Genomic DNA, 20494 nt, shown 5'->3' on the forward strand with positions numbered 1-20494 from the left:
GGTTGTTTTTAAAAGTCCGGAACGGATTAATTCGTTCTGCATTACTTTCTATGGGAAAGCGCGCCTTGGTTTTGGAATGGACTTCCGGAACAGATTAAGTTTGAGAACAAAGGCACCACTGTAATTCATATCCAGGATAAATTTGGGGCAGCCTTTCTGTGTAAAATGAAATGACCTGGAAAACTTGAAAGTTCCCTTGCTATTTTGTGGCATTTCAAGCCGGTCCCATTTAAAAAATATCGCCCAACCGTGGCGTTTAGTTTTTCCCCACTGCACCCTTTTTCTTATGAGACAACACAGCTCCTTTGGGTTTTTTTTTTTTTTTTTGAAGACGTCTTTATTCATCTTTAAACGGAAGCGTGTGGTTGATTTCTCTCCCTGTCCCTCTAGGCTCCAAAATCCCTCTTCTCAGTATGGATGGTCCCTCACGTGCTCCATGATGGTTTTCAGAGCCAGCCAGGTCTCTTGCGCTGTCGGAATAATCTGGCTGGCAGGCAAGAGGAATCCGTACCGGCCGGTGTCTCTGAGTTCGAGACCAAAGGAGTATTTGATGCCTTGGTCGTAAGTCCAGTCGATGCTGCCTCCACTGGCTTGGTCTGGAAGGAAGAAAAATGCTTAGGATGGAACTCTGGCTTGACAATTTGTACTACTACTACTACTACTACTACTACTACTACTACTAATAATAATAATACAATTTTATTTATACCCCACCCTCCCCGGCCAGAGCTCGGCTCAGAGCAGCTAACACCAGTAAGATTACAATAAAAACATAATAGAGGAAAAAACATTTTAAAATACAGGTTAAAAATACAATTTAAAATCCAGCCTCATTTTAATAATAGCCCATAGTTCAGCAGTTCTCAACCTGTGGGTCCCCAGATGTTGTTGGACTACAACTCCCATCATCCCTTAGCTCTGGCCTATTCCACAAAGTATTCAACGTTTGTCATGGTGAGGTGTCAAATAATATTGCTAAGCATGTAAGCAGTTTATTGTGCAGCCGAAAAGCTGAAATATTTATCAGTGCTGGTAGCGAAACTTTGTTGTTGTTGTTCTTTAGTCGTGTCCGACTCTTCGTGACCCCCTGGACCAGAGCACGCCAGGCCCTCCTGTCTTCCACTGCCTCCCGCAGTTTGGTCAAACTCATACTGGTAGCTTCAAGAACACTGTCCAACCATCTCATCCTCTGTCGTCCCCTTCTCCTTGTGCCCTCCATCTTTCCCAACATCAGGGTCTTTTCCAGGGAGTCTTCTCTTCTCATGAGGTGGCCAAAGTCTTGGAGCCTCAGCTTCACGATCTGTCCTTCCAGTGAGCGCTCAGGGCTGATTTCCTTCACAATGGAGAGGTTGGATCTTCTTGCAGTCCATGGGACTCTCAAGAGTCTCCTCCAGCACCATAATCCAAAAGCATCCATTCTTCGGCGATCAGACTTCTTTATGGTCCAGCTCTCACTTCCATACATCGCTACTGGGAAAACCATAGCTTGAACTATACGGACCTTAGTTTTAACTATACAGACCTTGGTAGCGAAACTACAAAAAGCAATTAAGGTGGGTGTGGCCTCTGTGGCTCCGCCCTCTTTCGCCTCGGGCTGAAAAGCCGCCCCCATCCTGAGCTGAGGAAGACCTCTGATGAACACAATATCAGGCATATATACTCACATATAATGTTGCAAATGGGGCCAACTTTATATATGGTGCCGTAGAGAGAAGCGAGAGCATTGGCCGCCTTTTTTCCTAGCGCATCCTAGAAGGAAATCAAAAGTCAATCAAGGAGAATCACAAAACAACCTTTGGATCCTTGGAACATCTCCTGCCAAAGGATGGATAAAACAAAGCTAGAGGTGTGGTTGATTGGTTGGTTGGGTTTATTCTATGCATCGCTGGATGGTAAAACAACATTGACAACAACAGCAACCTCACAGCAGTTTGCAAGAGATAAAAACAGGAAAACCGAGAAAGCTTTACAACCCTGCTTTAAAACATACAAAAGTAAGGGAGAAGAAGTGGTGGAAGAAGACTGGAAGAAATTTAAAGACTATTTGCAGAAATACTGTAAAATTAAGGAATGTTAAAGGGATGTTGGATTGAAAATAAGCGGTATTGGTAAAAAGATTAATAAGAATATGTAAATACGGATTGATAATGGTTGGAAATATACAGTTATAAATAGGTTAAGATATTAAGTAAAGACAAATGATAGAGGGTAAGGATTTGCTGAATTAAATATTTGAACTGGAATACAAAAAAGGGGGTGTGTGAGGAGGTCAGGAAACAAGTAATTGAAATATAAGACATGAAAATATTGATTCTTTTTTTCTTTTTTCTAACTTTCTTTTTACTTTTTATGTATTTTGTCTTTGTATTTTTGTATCTTTTTTCTTTTATTACTGTTATTCTGTTCTATTTTTTATCCTTAATTCTGTAACTTTTTATTGTTTGTAAAATTCTAATAAATATCTTTTAAAAAAATAATAATAAAACATACAAAAGTAAAAAAGAATGGGAAAAGCTTATATTTAGAAGACCACTGTAAGCAGATGAAAACATTAGCAGGGTTTTAATCTCACCTGTAATGTAACAAATGATATGGGCAATATGGATTGATATAAAATATAGATTATGAAACAATATGCGGTTGAAAATGTTGACAATAGGATCCATCGAGGGGATGGGGATGGGGGGAAGTCACGAGATTCAGAGTAATCTCTATATATGGATGTGTATTTGGTTTGGTGATAAGCTTATATTTGTAAAATCAAATCAAAAGGATTTCGAAAAAACAAAACAAAACATGCAAAGTTAATGTGCTAAAACAGTTTAAAATCACCTCGACTTTCTACAGATCTATGACAGATTCCTTCGTCCATTGCTTAGAAACGATGATATTAACTGAGTAAGTAAAGTATTAAAACGAATGGATTCTTAAAACAAATAAAGAATACAGTAAATAAATTCAGGTAGGTAGCTGTGTTGGTCTGATGCAGTAGAAATATATATAATTTTTTTTTTAAAAAAAGGTCCATTAGCACCTCAGAGACCAACTAAGTTTGTTCTTTGTATGAGCTTTCGTGTGGATTCACAAAATATCTGAAGAAGTGTGCATGCACACGAAAGCTCACACCAAGAACAAACTTAGTTGGTCTCTAAGGTGCTACTGTGTGTGTGTGTGTGTGTGTGTATAGTGTCATGGCTACCTACCTGAATTTATTTATTGTATTCTTTATTTGTTTTAAGAATCCATCTGTTTGAATACTTTACTTACCCGACTAATATCATCGTTTCTAAGCAATGGACAAAGGAATCTGTCACAGATCTGTAGAAAGTCGAGGCAATTTTGAACTGTTTTAGCACATTAACTTTGCATGTTTTGTTTTGTTTTATTTTTTCAAAATCGAAAAAGGTGCTACTGGATAAATAACTTGGGACCTAAGAGGAGTCTGGCTGTGCTTATCTCTGAGCTGCAGGTCCTGTCAAGTCCAGCATCCTTTTCTCACTGTGGCCAACCAGATACCTGTGGAAACCCAAAGCCGGACCTGGGTGCAAGGGCAAGACTCTTCCAGACCTGTGATTCGCAGCAACTGGCATACAGTGGCACAATCGCCTCCACCAGCGGAAGCAAACACTTCCATTGCGGCTAGGAGCGTTCTCCTCCGTGATTTTCACCTAAACCTTTCTCTTTTTTTAGCTACAGTGGTGCCTCGCAAGACGAAAATAATCCGTTCTGTGATTCTCTTCGTCTAGTGGTTTTTTCGTCTTGCGAAGCAAGCCCATTGACGGATTAGCGGATTAGCGCTATTAGCGGCTTTTGGCGGCTTATCGGCTTATCGGATCAGCTGATAAGCGGTTTAGCGGCTTAGAAAAAGGGGGGGAGGGAAAAAAACCTGCAGGAACTCGCAAGACATTTTCGTCTTGCGAAGCAAGCCCATAGGAGATTCGTTTTGCGAAGCACCTCCAAAACGGAAAACTCTTTCGTCTAGCGAGTTTTCCGTCTTGCGAGGCACTCATCTTGCAGGGCACCACTGTATCTGAGTTGGTGGCTGTCCTGTGGCAATGAGTTCCACCTCTGCCTCTGGCCGCTGGAGTCATAACCTTCGCCGCTGTCATCGAGCTGCCGGCCAGCAGTGGGTGTTGTTAAGTTGTGGGTGAACGTATCAGACGACACAGTGATTCTTCAGACAGCTCTTGTTTATTCACAGACCCAGAACAGAGCTGAACTGAAGGGTTCAGCCAGCCTGCTTATATAGAGCTCAACTACAACGCAACAGTAACCACTTTCTGTAACTATCCAATCACTGAACGTCACTTTCAATCCCTTATTTGCATATGTGGACCTGAGTGAAAACTATCCACAGTATACCCCCTGCTCGCCCAGGGTGAGAACTTCAGTACATAACAGGACAGCCACGTCCAGCCTGGGGCCTTACCAGTTCTTCGTAATCCTTGATGGCGGCGGTGCAATTGTAGCCGTAGGGGAACATCAGGAGTTGGGAGTAGCTGTGGATGCTGATGAAAGCCTTGAGGTTTCCGTGGCTCCTCACGAAATCCACGACGGACCTCACTTCTACCTCGGAGTTGGCGCTGGGGCCGTGGTAGGAGTCGGAGCAGGGGTTGTTGCTGGCTCCGGGTCCTGCCAAGGTGGAAAGCCCAAAGAACAAGGTGTCAGTCAGTTTTATTGCACACAGCCAAAGGCTGCCGCAATGTACACAGAATCCTTCAACAATTAAAATATACTGGATTGAGACAAAAAACTTAAAGCATTTATATTATCAAGACATTACCTACTCTAAACAGAGCTATAAAAGTAGCTTAATATACAAGTTAAGACATTAAACAATAAAATTTATAAGCTAAAATTATCACATGGCCACTAATATCGCTTCTCGGCCTTTTGGCTAAGATCAAGTGTAATATATTTTAAAAATAACGTTAATTAATACAATTCGGAGTTTGGTGAAAAAGACAGAATATAGCTTGATGTAGACAGGGTCAAATAAATTCATTTCCTTTACAGTTGGTGGCTACCTTGGCTATATAATTTGCTCTAATTTTCCTAGCGGCAGTTGCAAAGAGTGCTACACGCCAGGTCACATACCGTATTTTTCGCTCAATAAGACACAACTTTTCCCCACTTTAAATCTAAGGGGAAATGTCTGTGCGTCTTATGGAGCGAATGTGTGGTCCCTGGGGCTGGGGGGGGGGGACCCGGGCTTCCCCTGCCAGCCCTGACCTGTTCTTTGGGGCTGGCGATGTTGATATTTTGCCCCGTGCAATGGCTTCAAGATATTTTATGGATGATTCATAAATGGAATCAGTCGGGGAAAGCATCACCCCCTGTTGCATGAGCCCAAGATTAAATCCCTTCGCCTACCTACCTCCAAAGCCGGCGTCCCAGTTCCTGTTTGGATCAGCCCCAAAACATAAGCTGCCTGGAATCTTGGAGCGGGTCTTCCTCCACATACGATTCTGAAAGTCAGAAAGAAGAATGGCGCCGTTGGAAAAACCCTCCACAGAACACCAGGAGAGCAGCGAGAAAGGTGGATGAAGGACCGCAATGGCTGAAAAGCTTCCCAGTTTGAATGAGAAGAGAGGGTGGTAAGTTTTCAAGGACTCACTTTGGTTTGAGAGAAGACGTATCCATCCGGATTTGCAACAGGCATCAGAAAAACATCCATTGTGTTTAACAGGGAAGTTACTGACTGATCACTCCCATAGTCGCTGGCAATCTGCAGAGGGCAGAAGAGGTCAGGGCTATTTTTGTCTCAATCTGTATATTATTATTATTATTATTATTATTATTATTATTATTATTATTATTATTATTAATACAGTGGTACCTCGGGTTACAGACACTTCAGGTTACAGACTCCGCTAACCCAGAAATAGTACTTCAGGTTAAGAACTTTGCTTCAGGATGAGAACAGAAATTGCGCAGTGGCAGCGGGAGGCCCCATTAGCTAAAGTCGTACCTCAGGTTAAGAACAGTTTCAGGTTAAGAACGGACCTCCGGAACGAATTAAGCACTTAACCTGAGGTACCACTGTATTCTTATTTGTATACCACCCTTCATTCACACAGATCTCAAGGCAGTTCAGAACATAAAAATCACAACAGAAAAACCACAAAATACCTAGTGAAAATAAGAACAGCAGACCAATACAGAGGATGCTCGGGTTGCGAATGTGGTTTGTGCAGGAGGCACGTTCGCAACCCGCAGCGTTCGCAACCCTCATCGCCGCGTCTGCGCAGGCGTGGGTTGTAACCTGTTCCTGTACTTCCGGGTTCGGCGCTGTGTGCAACCCGAAAACGCACAACCCAAAGCGTCTGTAACCCAAGGTATGACTGTAATCACCCCCTCCCACAACACATTTAAAAGGGCATTGGGTGTCCTTCAGCCGAAGAGGAACATTTTTACCCTGGTGCGTAAAGATGTATAATGAAGGTGCCAGGCAAACCTCCCTGGGGAGAGCATGCTACAGGCAGGGAGCCACCACAGAAAAGGCCCTGCTTTCGTGTTGCTGCCCTCTGTACATCTCATGGGAGGAGGCACACAAAGAAGGGCTTCAGATAATGATCACAGGGTCCAGTTCTGTCAGTTCATACCAAGAGCAGTGGTCCTGGGGGTATCATGGTCCCGAACCATTTAAGCCTTTATAGTATGTGCACATACTCCTATTTGCAGCACACTCTCACGGATGGTGTGGTAAGTGATGCAGACACAGTGTTGGCCACAATCCATATTTATCCTGTCTCTCTCGTGTTGTATCTAACCCAAGGGATAGCTCAGTCGGTAGAGCACGAGACTTAATCTCAGGGTCATGAGTTCGAGTCTCACGTTGGGTGACGGATTCCTGCATTTCAGGGGGTTGGACTAGATGACCCTTGGGTTCCCTTCCAACTTTGCAATTCTATGATTCTTAGGGAAAACTTCGCTTAGATGCATTTTCCCCCAAACCAGCTTTGAGCATAGCTGTCAACTTTTCCCTTTTCTTGCGAGGAATCCTATTCGGAATAAGGGAATTTCCCTTTAAAAAGGGGAAAAGTTGACAGCTATGGCTTTGAGAGGAGGGAAAACAGCCGTTCTGTGTTTTCAGCTGGTAATCCTCTTCACCTACAGATGGCCAGCTTGAGTCAGACCTGAGTTTTGGTGGAACTCCAGGCCATAAGGGCTGCAGTGGAACCTCTTTCTGAGAAATAGTTCTGCTCCCTTTTATTCTCCAGCAGTATGTTTATGAGCATGGGTCTCACTCATTTTGGCCATGCTCACTGCTGGCATGCCGAAGGCTCAATGCGGCCCTTAGGCGAAAAGGGATTAGCCATAGTTCAGTCGGAAAGAACAGCCAACCTTCTTCGCAGTCCAAAGGGCAGTAGCTTGGGTGACCCATTCTCGAGCGTGGATGCCGGCATCAATCCAGATCGCAGGGCGGCTCCTTCCTCCGGTGCTGAACTATTGGACAGAAAGGGATGTTTAAGGGATGTTTACTTGCTGAGTCTGCACCCTGCCTTTCCACCAAAATGTGTGCAGGGTGGCTAACAGGAGCAAAATACAAGCATTGAAACTGTTGGGATACTGCCAGGGAGAACAGTCATCTCCCGACGATCCATCGGTCTCCCGTAGAACAGCATCAGTCAGTTAGCGACACGAGCCTCAGACACATTCCAGGACTCGTGAAAGCCCTTGCAGCAGACTCCGCAACAGAAGATGCACCCAGAAGAGCATATTTACAACTTTATTCAGCGTTGGTCAGAACAAAGGAAAAACATGACTGCCTGCCTTCGTGTGAGGCAACAGACAGAAAACGAAAGCTATAAACAAAACGGAAACTCCCTGTTAGCAGGAAGTATGCAGGCTTGTGACACACAACAGCCTGCTCCCTTTCTAAGGAGGAACGGAAATATCCTAACATCCTCCCCCTTTCCGTGTAACCTGTAGTACCTGTGGTTCAACCCAATTGCAACCTCTGTACATAAACCTTAAGTTGTTCTCTGTTAACAACCTTAGACAACAGATCAGCAGGAATTTCATTTCCTGGCATGTAGGACACCTGAATGAGTCCTTTCTGAATACACTCTCTTGCACAATGAAGCTTAATCTGCAAGTACTTGGTTCTTTGCTTGCAACTCTCTGAGTTCAGCAAAGCCAAACAGGATCTATTGTCTTGATACACTTGTATAGGACACTTCACAGAAACTCTGATGTCCTGAAATAGTTGCATCAACCATTCACAATCCATGAGTGAAAATGACAGAGCATTCTGTTAGGAAATATCCTAACAGAAACATGGCAACAGGCTGATTAAATTGTTAGGATACTGCCAGGAAGACGGGGGCATCAGGCAGGCCCCCAGCTGGCTCCAGTCATCGGCCGGCAGCCGGTCTCCCTAGGAACAGCATCAAATAGCAACACAAGCCTCTGATACATTTAGAGACTGATACATTTAGAGAGATGTGCAAGCATAATGTACAGCATTTTATTCAGCGTAGGTCAGGAACAGAGGAAAACATGTCTGCTTCCCTTCGTCTCCAGCAAAACAGCAGTAACACAAAAGCTATATACAAACGGAAGTTCCCAGCAGATCTGTGCTGGAAGTAAACAGGCATGTGACACACATGTTCCCTTTTAAGGTGGAACGGAACTATATCCTAACATAAATAGGCAAGAAGCAGCTTGCTGGGGGAGAACTTGCACCATTTGCAGTTAGCTAATGATGTGGTAGTTAACATGAAATTGGCGTACCTTGAGGACGAAGAGGGGTCGTTTTTCATAAGACTCCCCAATCTGATGTTTGCTCACAAGCTGAGGGAATTCAGCCACAATATCATCCATAGCGCTGTAAATCTAAAAAACAACATCGTGTGTTTTATACTGCTGTCGGAGAGAGAAATGTTTATGAGAGAGAGAGAGAGAGAGAGAGGGGGAGGGAGGGAGGGAGGGAGGGAGGGAGGGAGGGGGAATGTATCTGGGGACAAGTGTTGGGTGTAAAGCAACAATGCTTGCAGTAAGTATTTTTCCTGTATTATCCTGGCTGCTGCATGGAACAATGCATGACTGAGACCTTGAATCTGTAAGTAAAGCATGTTTAACTTACTTCGCAGTGTGTGGTCTGTTCCTCGCAAAAGAGGGGAGTGTTGTAACGGGATAAGAAAGGTCTAACAAATTATATTCCTAATGCTACACCATTGGGCAACTTTTATGAGTTTAATTCTCTGCTACTGGGGCTCTCTGTGTGCTAGCTCCACCTTTCAAATCCAGGTGCCCAGCCGTTTCTTTTTGCTGTCGGTCCACTCACACAAGTCCATTCAATTATTTAATTCCCCACAAATACCAACTTAGGTGGGCCAACAATTTGGCTCAGCACGGGGCATCTTCCTAACGTCTCTTCATCTTAAGGATGAGTGACAGCACGTCACCCTCGCTGTAACAGTGCAGCAGATTTGGCACGCCAGGCCAGGGCACAGGACTGGCTCTCTGGGACCACCTGAATGCCAGGATCAACTACCTGCACTTGAAATAGGGCATTTGGTGCAAGAGCAGGTCCATAGGTCTCTGTCTGTGATGGCCTGGGAATCTGATTGAGGCTGAACCTGAGGAATCCCAGCCTGCACAGGAGTCCCCGCCTCCAGGGCCGGCTGAGTAGGGGCTTGAACGTGAAGGGCCCTCACCTGTGCCGGATCCTCAGGAGCAGACACCAGATGAATCCACTCTGGCTCCAGAGGTGATGGAGGACCCATTGCCTGTAGGTACTCCACTCTCAGCCCCGTCAGGGGAAGGTGAGGTTGCCTCTGGGTCCGGTAACCCTCCAGCCTCTCCGGAGCTGCAGAGGCTCAGGGCAGAGAGGCGGAGGGGACTGGGTTCTCTCGGGAGGAGTGCTCGCCTCTAGTCCACGAGAGGTGAGTCACCTGTGGACCGGGGCCGCCCTGTGCCTTGGGGCAGATAAAAGCCAGTCAGCCCCAGTCCCAAGTTGCGGGTGCAACATCGTTGGTTACCTGTTCCTGCTGGCACCCTGTCCTGCTCTCCTGCCAGAGTTCCTGACCTCACCCGACTCCCTGCCTTGGACCCTGCTTCAGCCTCGGACCGGACACGAACCACGCCGCACGGTAACTCCCCCCGCCCCCCCGGGACCAGCACGCTGCCTCTCCTCCATTTCCATCTTGAGTTTGAAGAGAAAGACAGAAGCGGCGGGTTAGAGGAGGAGATCAAATCTTTATCCCACTTACGGATTCCAAGGGGTGATATGCGGCGTAGTTGAAACTGTCGCTGCCACGCTCCTTCCGCGCGTTGAGGTTCATCTCTCGGGCTTCTTCATCCACAATAGCCTAGGGCAAAAACCAGTGCCGGATTTACGTATAAGCTAAACAAGCTATAGCTTAGGGCCCCACTCTCATGGGGGCCCAAAAAAAATTTGAAGGAAAAAACTGGATGTACATTTCCAAGATATAAGATTTAAAAAGAAATAAAATAAAACCTACATACAGCAACCGTGTTTTGTGTTGTGTAGGCTCCTATTAGGTCCATCAATTGCCATATAGCATATATTCAACATGAAAAACAGTGACAATTTGTTGTTGACAAAGGACAGCTGGACATATCAAGGGCCCCATTACCTTCAGTAGCTGAGGGCCTCATCAAACCTAAATAAGACCTACATACAGCAACAGTGTTTTGTGTTGTGTGTGGACCTAGGCTCCTGTGGCGCTGTGGGTTAAACCACAGAGCCTAGGACTTGCCGATCGGAAGGTCGGCAGTTCGAATCTCCACGACGGGATGAGATCCCGTTGCTCGGTCCCTGCTCCTGCCAACCTAGCAGTTCGAAAGCACGTCAAAGGGCAAGTAGATAAATAGGTACCACTCCGGCAGGAAGGTAAACAGCATTTCCGTGCGCTGCTCTGGTTCGCCAGAAGCGGCTTAGTCCTGCTGGCCACATGACCCGGAAACTGTACGCTGGCTCCCTCGGCCAATAAAGCGAGATGAGTGCCACAACCCCAGAGTCGTCCGTGGCTGGACCTAATGGTCAGGGGTCACTTTACCTTTACCTTTATGGACCTCTTAGGTCCATAAATTACCATATAGCATATATTCAACTCAAAAAACAATTTGTTGTTGACAAAGGACAGCTGGACATACAAAGGGCCCCATTAGCTTAGGGCCTTATCAAACCTAAACCCGGCCCTGGCTAGAACACATGTCAGGATAGGGAAATCCTTTGTGCATGTGTGTTCTCTCATGGCACCTCTCTCCTTCCCTGCAAGAGACATAAAGGGGAGGAGTGGAGTCACTGGAATCCTGAATCGTGGAACTCCATGCTGCAACATTAGTGCCGCTACTAATTTATTGTTATTTATTAACGGTGCCCAGTCTTGTACGTTACAGTCTTGGACTTCAAAGAGTCTCCAGTGGTGGGAGGGAGTTAAAAAACTGGGGAGCAGCCACCCCTCTTTGGTGTCTAAACATTAAGTATATGGTACTTCTTCTGGTGAAATATAATGCTGCTAAAGTCAAATCTAGGGACGCGGGTGGCACTGTGCTCTAAACCAGTGTTCCCCAACCTTGGGTCTCCAGCTGTTTTTGGACTACAACTCCCATCATCCCTTGCTAACAAGACCAGTGGTCAGGGATGATGGGAATTGCAGTCCGAAAACAGCTGGAGACCCAAGGTTGGGGAACACTGGTCTAAACCACAGAGTCTAGGGCTTGCCGATCAGAAGGTCGGCGGTTCGAATCCCCGTGATGGGGTGAGCTCCCGTTGCTCGGTCCCTGCTCCTGCCAATCTAGCAGTTCGAAAGCATGCCAAGTAGTGCAAGTAGATAAATAGGTACTACTCCAGCGGGAAGGTAAACGGCATTTCCGTGCACTGCTCTGGTTTCGCCAGAAGCGACTTAGTCATGCTGGCTACATGACCCGGAAAAACTGTCTGCGGAGCGGACAAACGCCAGCTCTCTTGGCCAGTAAAGCGAGATGAAAGCCGCAACCCCAGAGTCGTTTGCGACTGGACTTAACTGTCCTTTACCTTTTTTAAAAAGGTCAAATCCACACCATACTTTTAAAGCATTCTCAACAGACTTAACAGACATAAGGCTTCACGGTAGATTTCCTCCCACCTCTTTTTCCCCCTTTTCCTACCTGGACATCCTCAATCAGGATGGAGTACTTGATTTGATGGGACTCCAGGAAGGCTTTGACATCTTGCAGGCAGGCAAAGGGGACTTGGACATCTGCCGGGCGACCAGGATATGAAGGGAAATGCCAGAAATCCAGCTGACAAGCAAAGACAAGCAAAAAAACATGAGTCAATGAATCGTCGAAAGAAACGGCATAGGCTCCAATGCCCCTGAAAATGCTGGGAACTTCGCAAAACCCTGAAGCCATCGCAGCGTCTCACAGCCACAGAAAACCCCAAATGCCCATCTTTGTTGAGGTACGCTAGCCAGAAACAGTGTCATGATGATGGGGAAGCATGGGGTGGGGGCAGGGAGAGAGTTGCCTCCTTTGCCGCCACTCCTGGGAGTCAGAGAAGCCAATCAAGTCGAACCCAACATGATAGGGCCATTTGGACCTGCATGGACTGTGTACCTGCTGATGGCCACCGGTCCCATCACTTCCTGGCAAACAGAAGGGGAAGAAATGGAGGCAGTGAGAGATTTTACTTTCTTGGGCTCCATGATCAGTGCAGATGGTGACAGCAGCCACGAAATTAAAAGATGGCTGCTCCTTGGGAGAAAGGTGATGGCAAACCTAGACAGCATCTTAAAAAGCAGAGACATCACCTTGCCGACAAAGGTCCGTATAATTAAAGCTATGGTTTTCCCAGTAGTGATGTATGGAAGTGAGAGCTGGACTATAAAGAAGGCTGATCGTCGAAGAATGGATGCTTTTGAATTCTGGTGCTGGAGGAGACTCTTGAGAGTCCCATGGACTGCAAGAAGATCAAACCTATCCATTCTTCAGGAAATCAGCCCTGAGTGCTCACTGGAAGGACAGATCCTGAAGTTGAGGCTCCAAGACTTTGGCCACCTCATGAGAAGAGAAGACTCCCTGAAAAAGACCCTGATGCTGGGGAAGATGGAGGGCACAAGGAGAAGGGGATGACAGAGGACGAGATGGTGGGACAGTGTTCTCGAAGGGACCAGCATGAGTTTGACCAAACTGTGGGAGGCAGTGGAAGACAGGAGTGCCTGGTGTGCTCTGGTTCAGGGGGTGACGAAGAGTCGGACATGACTAAATGACTAAACAACAACAATAATCAGGACTCTGAGCAGGAAAAGGGCGATCGGGACTTCCATACGCACCTAAGCATCTCCCTAATTAAAGCCTCCATTTTTGTGTGGAGCTTGTGAAAGCCTTGGAGAGGCAGCCCAAGCTGGAAATGAAGTATAACAAGCAAAGGAAGAAACAGGTGCTCTTTTGGAAGCCGGTGCAATTATAGGCATTATTACTTGTGCAACTTTTAAGGAATTGAAGTTATGCAAAGCATAGCCTGAGCTTCTGAGCTGAGCTTCTTTTTCCAGAGGCTCTGTCATGTGGGATGTAAACACAGGAGCAGTCAATGACAACATTCCTAGAGTGTACATGTTAGAACATGGAGAGGGATGTCTGTCCAGCAACCAGGTAAACTTCCTGGGGACGGACTTCCTCCGCATGTGACCAGAGGTGGGTGTGGCCTCACCTGTGCAGGTAATGAGAAAAGCACAGGGCAGGCAGCCATCTCTCTCTCTCTGCCATCACCTTTCAAAGAAGCAGGATGCCCTCTTGGCTCTCAGCCAAGAGAGGAGAGGCCTATCTTCCTATAAGATAGATTCTAAGTGTATTTTACCTTTTTAAGCCTGTCTGCCGTCTGGGATCATATTGTGAACAGATCGTGAGTAAACTCTTTTATACTTTTATAAAGACTGTGTTGTGTCTTGTATTTTAAGAGGGAACAAAGGGGAAATTACCAGAGTAATTATTATAGAGGTTCTAGCGAACCTGTGCACACGTTACCGTTGCGAACAAAAGGGGAATGTCTATAAACTCTGCTGATATTTTGGGAACTTGTTAGCACAAGTTGGATAAGGATATAATTAGTCAATATATCCTCTCCTGCACCCCAGAACATTCCCACATGTCAGTCTCCGAACAAGCTGTCTCCAAATGGGTCCGAACTTCAATGTCTAAAACTCCTGGTAGAGGACAAGGATCTAGAGATCACGCTAAGGGTGGCCAAATTCTGTGTGACTGCCATAAAACCTAGGGAACAAGCTGTACTACCAAAATGATTAAGGTTTTAAATGACAATTTTAGGTTATATTTTAGTGATCAAGATTTATTTATTTTTTATATATATAATTTTTATTAAATTTTGCATTTTAACAATCCAATCAAATCACATTAAATACTCCAAATTATACAAATACATATCATATAGTCCAAATATTCTGCCAAATTATAAATTTTTGTTGGGGCTTCCCATGCTTCAAGTCCAGTGGGGCTCTAATCATCTTATGTTTCTACTGCCTTGAGTTTCCAGTAGTTCTTTCTTTAAATCTTCCTGTTGTTATCCTTCCTTCTAGTGATCAAGATTTAATATATATTTTTAACTGCTGCTATATCTGAATTGTCTGTTATACCCAATTGCAATTCAATGTGTTCCTGTTGTGTTTTATGATTTTTCTGATATTGTGAGCGAGCTGGAACTGGTCTGTGACCGTAATAATAAAATTCAATTCAGCTGTCACCCCCAACCATTCACATTCAGGACGGATAATTAGCCAACACCCCCAAGAGGAAAAACCACACACCTGGAGGGGTTCCAAAGCTTCGAGCTGCTTCAGGAGGCGAACCTGTTCATCGTTGCTTGGCTCTAGCCGAAGAACTTGATCCCTACAAGATTTTTAAAAATGGTACTTAGCTCAGCTCTCTGCTGCACTGCAATTTTATCCAAGGTAGATTTACCGCACAGGGAAACCAATGTGAGCTTAGGGATGGGAGGAGACATTTTGATGTGAACGTACCAAGTCCGATACAGTGGTACCTCGGGTTACAGACTCTTCAGGTTATAGACTCCGCTAACCCAGAAATATTACCTCGGGTTAAGAACTTTGCTTCAGGATAAGAACAGAAATCGTGCGGCGGCAGCAGGAGGCCCCATTAGCTAAAGTGGTGTCTCAGGTTAAGAACAGTTTCAGGTTAAGAACGGACCTCCAGAACGAATTAAGTTCTTTACCTGAGGTACCACTGTATTCTCAAAACATGACCCGGGCCAAAATGCAGATCTCCCCCAAAATTTGCAGTTCTCTGAATTCTGCGGTGAAGTTCCCTGACCAGGCAATATGTACAAAAATGTCTGCGTGCCTGTGCTATTTTTATAGAAAACAAGGTACCGGAAGTCAGTGTGAATGCCTCCCTTGTTCTCTTATAATGACAATTATAAGTTCCGGTGAGTTTTGGCTGAAACAAAGCCCAGGCGTGTGGTGTGCTAAAAAATGTGTGTGGTAGAGAAAAATGCATTACACAGACAAATGCATTATATTAGGGAACCTTCATCTAAACGTGTTGTGTTTTAGGAAAAATGCACGGAAAGACGCTGACCGATTTCCATGGGGCCTTGTCAGAAAAACAGTCACGAACTACAGTGGTGCCCCGCAAGACGAATGCCTCGCAAGACGGAAAACTCGCTAGACGAAAGAGTTTTCCGTTTTGGAGGTGCTTCGCAAAACGAATCTCCTATGGGCCGAAAATGTCTTGCGAGTTCCTGCGGGGTTTTTTCCCTCCCCCCCTTTTTCTAAGCCGCTAAGCCACTTATCCGCTGATCCGATAAGCCGCTAAAAGCCGCTAAAAGCCACTAATAGCGCTAATCCGCTAATCCGTCAATGGGCTTGCTTCGCAAGACGAAAAAACCGCTAGACGAAGAGAATCACGGAACGGATTCTTTTCGTCTTGCGAGGCACCACTGTACTTGCAAACTACAATGCTTTTTTGCTGGTTTTCAAGCAGACAGAGCAGGAGATCCGAGAGAGAGAGAGAGAGAGAGAGAGAGAGAGAGAGAGAGAGAGATATCTGCCCTTGGAAGTTTACCCATGAGATCGCCCACTTCACCACTTCATTTGGCGGAACTGGCACTGCTACAGGTCCATAACCCCTGTGCCACATTTGTAAGAACTACCGTATTTTTCGCTCCATAGGACGCACCTTTTACCTCTTAAAAACTAAGGGGGAAAGTCTGTGCGTCCTATGGAGCGAATGCAGGGGGGAGGCAGGCAAGAAAAGCCCCCAAGAGCCGCTCACAAGCTTCGCGCGGCCCTTGCGGGCTTTTCCCCAGGAGGGAGAAGGGACTGACGCAGCCAGTCAGTCAGGGATGGATCTCGCTCGCTGCTCTTTGGGGCTGGGGGGGGGGTTTAATATTTTTCCCCTTGATTTCCCCCTCTAAAAACTAGGTGTGTCCTGTGGTCCGGTGCTTCCTATAGAACGAAAAATACGGTATTTTGGTATGGTGGCACCTGCATTTTGGAACTTCCTGCCACTTGAAAACCAGACAGGTACCTTCGCTGTGCTCTTTTCAGAGCGTGCTAAACCATTTTTTATTCAGACAGGCCTACCCAGGAGTTTACAAAGCTGATGCGCGTTTTATTCCTTTTTCATTCTCTTGCTATCTTAGCTTTTTGAAAAGCTGCTCATTCTTCTCATCGATGATTTTTCTCGTTTTGAGGTTTGTTTGCTGAAATCGAGCTGCATATAAACCTTACAAACTAAATAAGTATCAGAGGCAGCTTTGACTCTCCTGGATCCCCGAACCCTCCTGATCCTTTGACACGCAACAAGAGCGGTGGGTAAACTGTGCACTGGCCAGGGGAAGGAAAATCTCTTAATTATTTTGTTTGTGTGTTTATGGAAATGCTGACTGTTAAGTTGTCCGTGAACATATCAGACGACACAACGATTCTTCAAACAGCTCTTGTTTATTCACAGGCCAGAACAGAACTGAACTGAAGGGTTCAGTCAGCCTGCTTATATAAAGCTCCAGTACCACGTTACTGTAACAACTTTCTAAAACTATCCAATCACTGAACGGCACTTTCGATCCTTCATTTGCATAACTATCTACAGTATCCATCCAATCACTGAACGGCACTTTCGATCCTTCATTGCATAACTATCTACAGTATCCATCCAATCACTGAACGGCACTTTCAATCCTTCATTTGCATAACTATCTACAGTATCCCCCTGCTGGCCCAGGGTGAGAACTTCAGTACATAACACTGACGGGGAGTTGTCTTTCCACCCTTCTAGCCTGCAGGTCCGCTGCCCCACCAACACTTGCTCCAGATGTGGTAGGATTGCTCTGCCAAAACCAGCTGCTCTCTTTGCCCCTTAATTTCCTGTTGGCAAAATAGGACAACCAACCTCACCAAATTGATATGGTTCACATAAGTTGGCAGTGTAATAAACAAAAATCTGCCCTTATTCCCTTATGGGGAACACGAGCCCGTATAGAGTCCTTTGTAGGTTCTCCATCAGTCAGAGAAAAGAACAGAGGCCAACCAGAGAATATTGAGAAGCAAAGCACTAGTAAGCCTGATCTTTATTGATCTGTTGCAACAGGGTGCTCCCCTCACACGCAGGAAAGGAGGAGGACCCAGAACAAAGGTGTGCCCCTGCCCTATATAGACATTTTAAATTGCCCGCCCTCCATACATCATACCTACATCACAGAAAGGGCAGTCTACAACAGAAATTTGAGTGCGTTGTTTACCTCCTGTCTGGCAGGTTACCTGCTAACGGTCACTTGATTGGATACCCTGGGGAGCCTGGCCAGTCTTTTGTAATCAGGACGGATGCTTGCCGAACCTAGAAGCAAACTTCCTGAGGGCATAGGTAGGTATTTTGAGGTTGCCCCAAACACAAACATACCCTAAAGGAGCAGCTTACCCCAATCTCTAGACGAGTTACAAAACTGCCATCAGCCAGCAGTCGGGAAGCCTGAGCCCCAGAGTCTGCTGGTATTGCAGTGTTTGAGAAGCACATACCCTCCAACGTTCCTCGGATGAAAACTAGGAGGCGCGCATCTTTTGGTGCTGCGCAAGTCAGCTGGCTTGCATGGAAGAGTGTGACCAAAAGACACATGTCTTTTGCAAGCAGCAGAGCCGACACTGGTTCATTGCAGGACATTGCAGGATCAAATCAGAAGCTGGGATGGCTTCTGTGATTCCAGGAATTTCTTGGGAAAATAGGGGCAGTTGGAGGATGCGAAAGCAGCAAAGGAAGCGTTCCAGAAACAGTGGGGTCCAAAGGAGAACTCACCCAGCAAATGTTTGCAGTCCCTGGGAAGCCCCAACAAGGGCCGCAAGAAGCAGAAACAGCCTCATATTTGGAAAGTTGTTCAGAAGCTGGAGGACGATTCAATGAGGCTGTATTTAAGCTGCGTCTAAGCCTTTCCAAAGAGGCTGCATGTGTTTAAATTCCCATGTCACATCCGAAAGGTTCGAAGCACCTTGGCAGATAAGGGAGTATCTTTCCCTTGGAAAGTCTTGCTTGCCTTGATGTAATCATATAATTAATGGGTGGACCTTGATCAGCAAGGCTGGGACGCAGGAGCCCTCGGGGCACGGTAGTAAACAGCAAAATTGCGGAATTGTCCAAGCGACTGGATGTGGCCCAGATATTCCAGAGGCAGCCTATTCACAGGTGAGTCAGAGTGCTGGGGCAGGTAAGCCAGGCGCGGGGAATCCAAACATTCCTGAACTACAACCAGTTCCATCTGGTATGCAAGATGAGACCCCCCCTGCCCGTGGACTGTCTCACCAGAGTGGTGCATGCTCTGGTTATCTCCCGCTTGGACTACTGCAATGTGCTCTACGTGGGGCTACCTTTGAAGGTGACCCGGAAACTACAACTAATCCAGAACGCGGCAGCTAGACTGGTGACTGGGAGCGGCCGCAGAGACCACATAACACCGGTCTTGAAAGACCTACATTGGCTCCCAGTAAGTTTCCAAGCACAATTCAAAGTGTTGGTGTTGACCTTTAAAGCCCTAAATGGCCTTGGCCCAGTATACCTGAAGGAGCGTCTCCACCCCCCATCGTTCTGCCCGGACACTGAGGTCCAGCGCCGAGGGCCTTCTGGCAGTTCCCTCACTGTGAGAAGCAAAGCTACAGGGAACCAGACAGAGGGTCTTCTCGGTGGTGGCACCCACCCTGTGGAACACCCTCCCACCAGATGTCGAAGAAAAATAACTACCAAACTTTTAGAAGACATCTGAAGGCAGCCCTGTTTAGGGAAGTTTTTAATGTGCGACATTTTAATCTATTTTTAATCTTTGTTGGAAGTCGCCCAGAGTGGCTGGGGAAACCCAGCCAGATGGGCGAGGTACAAATAATAAATTATTATTATTATTATTACACTGCCCATCATCCCTAGCCACTGGTCATTATTGCTGGGGCTGATGGGAGTTGTAGTTCTGCAACCTCTGGCCAGCCAAAGGTTCCCCACCCAGAGGAAGCTCCAAATTGTCTACACTGTCTGGCAGCAGATCTCTGGGGCTTTGGGCAGGAATTTGTACCAGCCCTACCTGGCAATGCCAGGGATTTGAACCCGGGACCTTCTGCAGTCAAAATAGTGATGCTTTGCGCACCCATGTCTAGTCTTCCTCCTATCTAAAATTTATTATTGGTGTGTGTTTTCCTTTCTGTAAATTTACCAAAGAATAAAATAAAATTGGAATTAAGGGGTTTTCACAGGACGGTGGGGGCAGTTGCCCTTATTCTGACAGGCGCCCTCCAGAATTTGGTGTGATGGCCTGGGATTCGGACTCGGAAGCTGAACCTGAGGAATCCCAGCCTGCACATGAGTCCCCGCCTCCAGAACCAGCTGAGCCGGGGCTGGGGCCTGAGCCTGAAGCGCCCTCACCTGTGCTGGGTCCTCAGGTGCAGGCACCAGCTGAGTCTGCTCTGGCTCCGGAGGTGATGGAGGACCCATTGCCTGCAGGTGCTCCTCTCCCAGCCCCGTCAGGGGAAGGTGAGGTTGCCTCTGGGTCCGGTAACCCTCCAGCCTCTCCTGAGCTGCAGAGGTTCAGGGCAGAGAGGTGGAGGGAACTAAGCAGGAGGAGGTGCTCGCCTCTAGGCCACGAGAGGTGAGTCACCTGTGGACCGGGGCCGCCCTGTGCCTTGGGGCAGATAAAAGCCAGTCAGCCCCAGTCCCAAGTTGCGGGTGCAACGTTGGTGGTTGCCAGTCTCTGTCTGAACCCTGCCCTGCACCCAGCTTCGACGTTTACGGACTGCCTTCATATTGCTTCTTTGACCATGGACTGGACTTGGACCTTGCCTCTTGATTAACCCCCGGGACCAGCACATTTGGCGCCCCGCGCCACTAGCCTCTATGGGTAAGACGCCCCTGAGGGGACCCTCCCTCCCCAAGAACTAGGAAATCCGTCCGTATTAGAGAACAAAGAATGCAGAGAGGAGAAGGAACTTCCCATTGGCGCCCAGGATGTTGCTGGAGACAGAAGGAGGAGGATTTA

At 46.6% G+C, this 20494-nt stretch overlaps 1 protein-coding gene across 1 annotated transcript; it reads right to left on the reverse strand.

The window, feature by feature from the left end:
• Positions 1-364: 364 nt before the first annotated feature.
• LOC309541356 (carboxypeptidase A2-like) lies at positions 365-18443 on the reverse strand. The gene is made up of 11 exons (XM_082239160.1): positions 18280-18443; positions 14778-14859; positions 12124-12258; positions 10221-10319; positions 8740-8841; positions 7348-7449; positions 5618-5728; positions 5378-5468; positions 4430-4632; positions 1665-1749; positions 365-596 (listed from the first exon to the last, which is right to left on the reverse strand). The coding sequence occupies exons 1-11, from the start codon at positions 18342-18344 to the stop codon at positions 409-411; spliced, it is 1263 nt and encodes a 420-aa protein (XP_082095286.1). The 5' UTR covers positions 18345-18443; the 3' UTR covers positions 365-408.
• Positions 18444-20494: the final 2051 nt, after the last annotated feature.

The sequence above is a fragment of the Podarcis vaucheri genome (genome assembly GCF_965113315.1).
Source record: "Podarcis vaucheri genome assembly, chromosome: 10".
In the NCBI taxonomy this organism is placed as follows: Eukaryota; Metazoa; Chordata; class Lepidosauria; order Squamata; family Lacertidae; genus Podarcis; species Podarcis vaucheri.

What these genes read in the sequence shown, in the direction of transcription:
- LOC309541356 (XM_082239160.1), bottom strand. Translation starts at nt 18,344, where the DNA reads ATGAGGCTGTTTCTGCTTCTTGCGGCCCTTGTTGGGGCTTCCCAGGGA. An exon ending in ACGTCTTCTCTCAAACCAAA is followed by an intron (nt 5,469 to 5,617) that starts GTGAGTCCTTGA and finishes TCTGACTTTCAG; the next exon opens with AATCGTATGTGGAGGAAGAC. An exon ending in CCCCATTTGCAACATTATAT is followed by an intron (nt 597 to 1,664) that starts GTGAGTATATAT and finishes TCTTCCTTCCAG; the next exon opens with ACCAAGCCAGTGGAGGCAGC.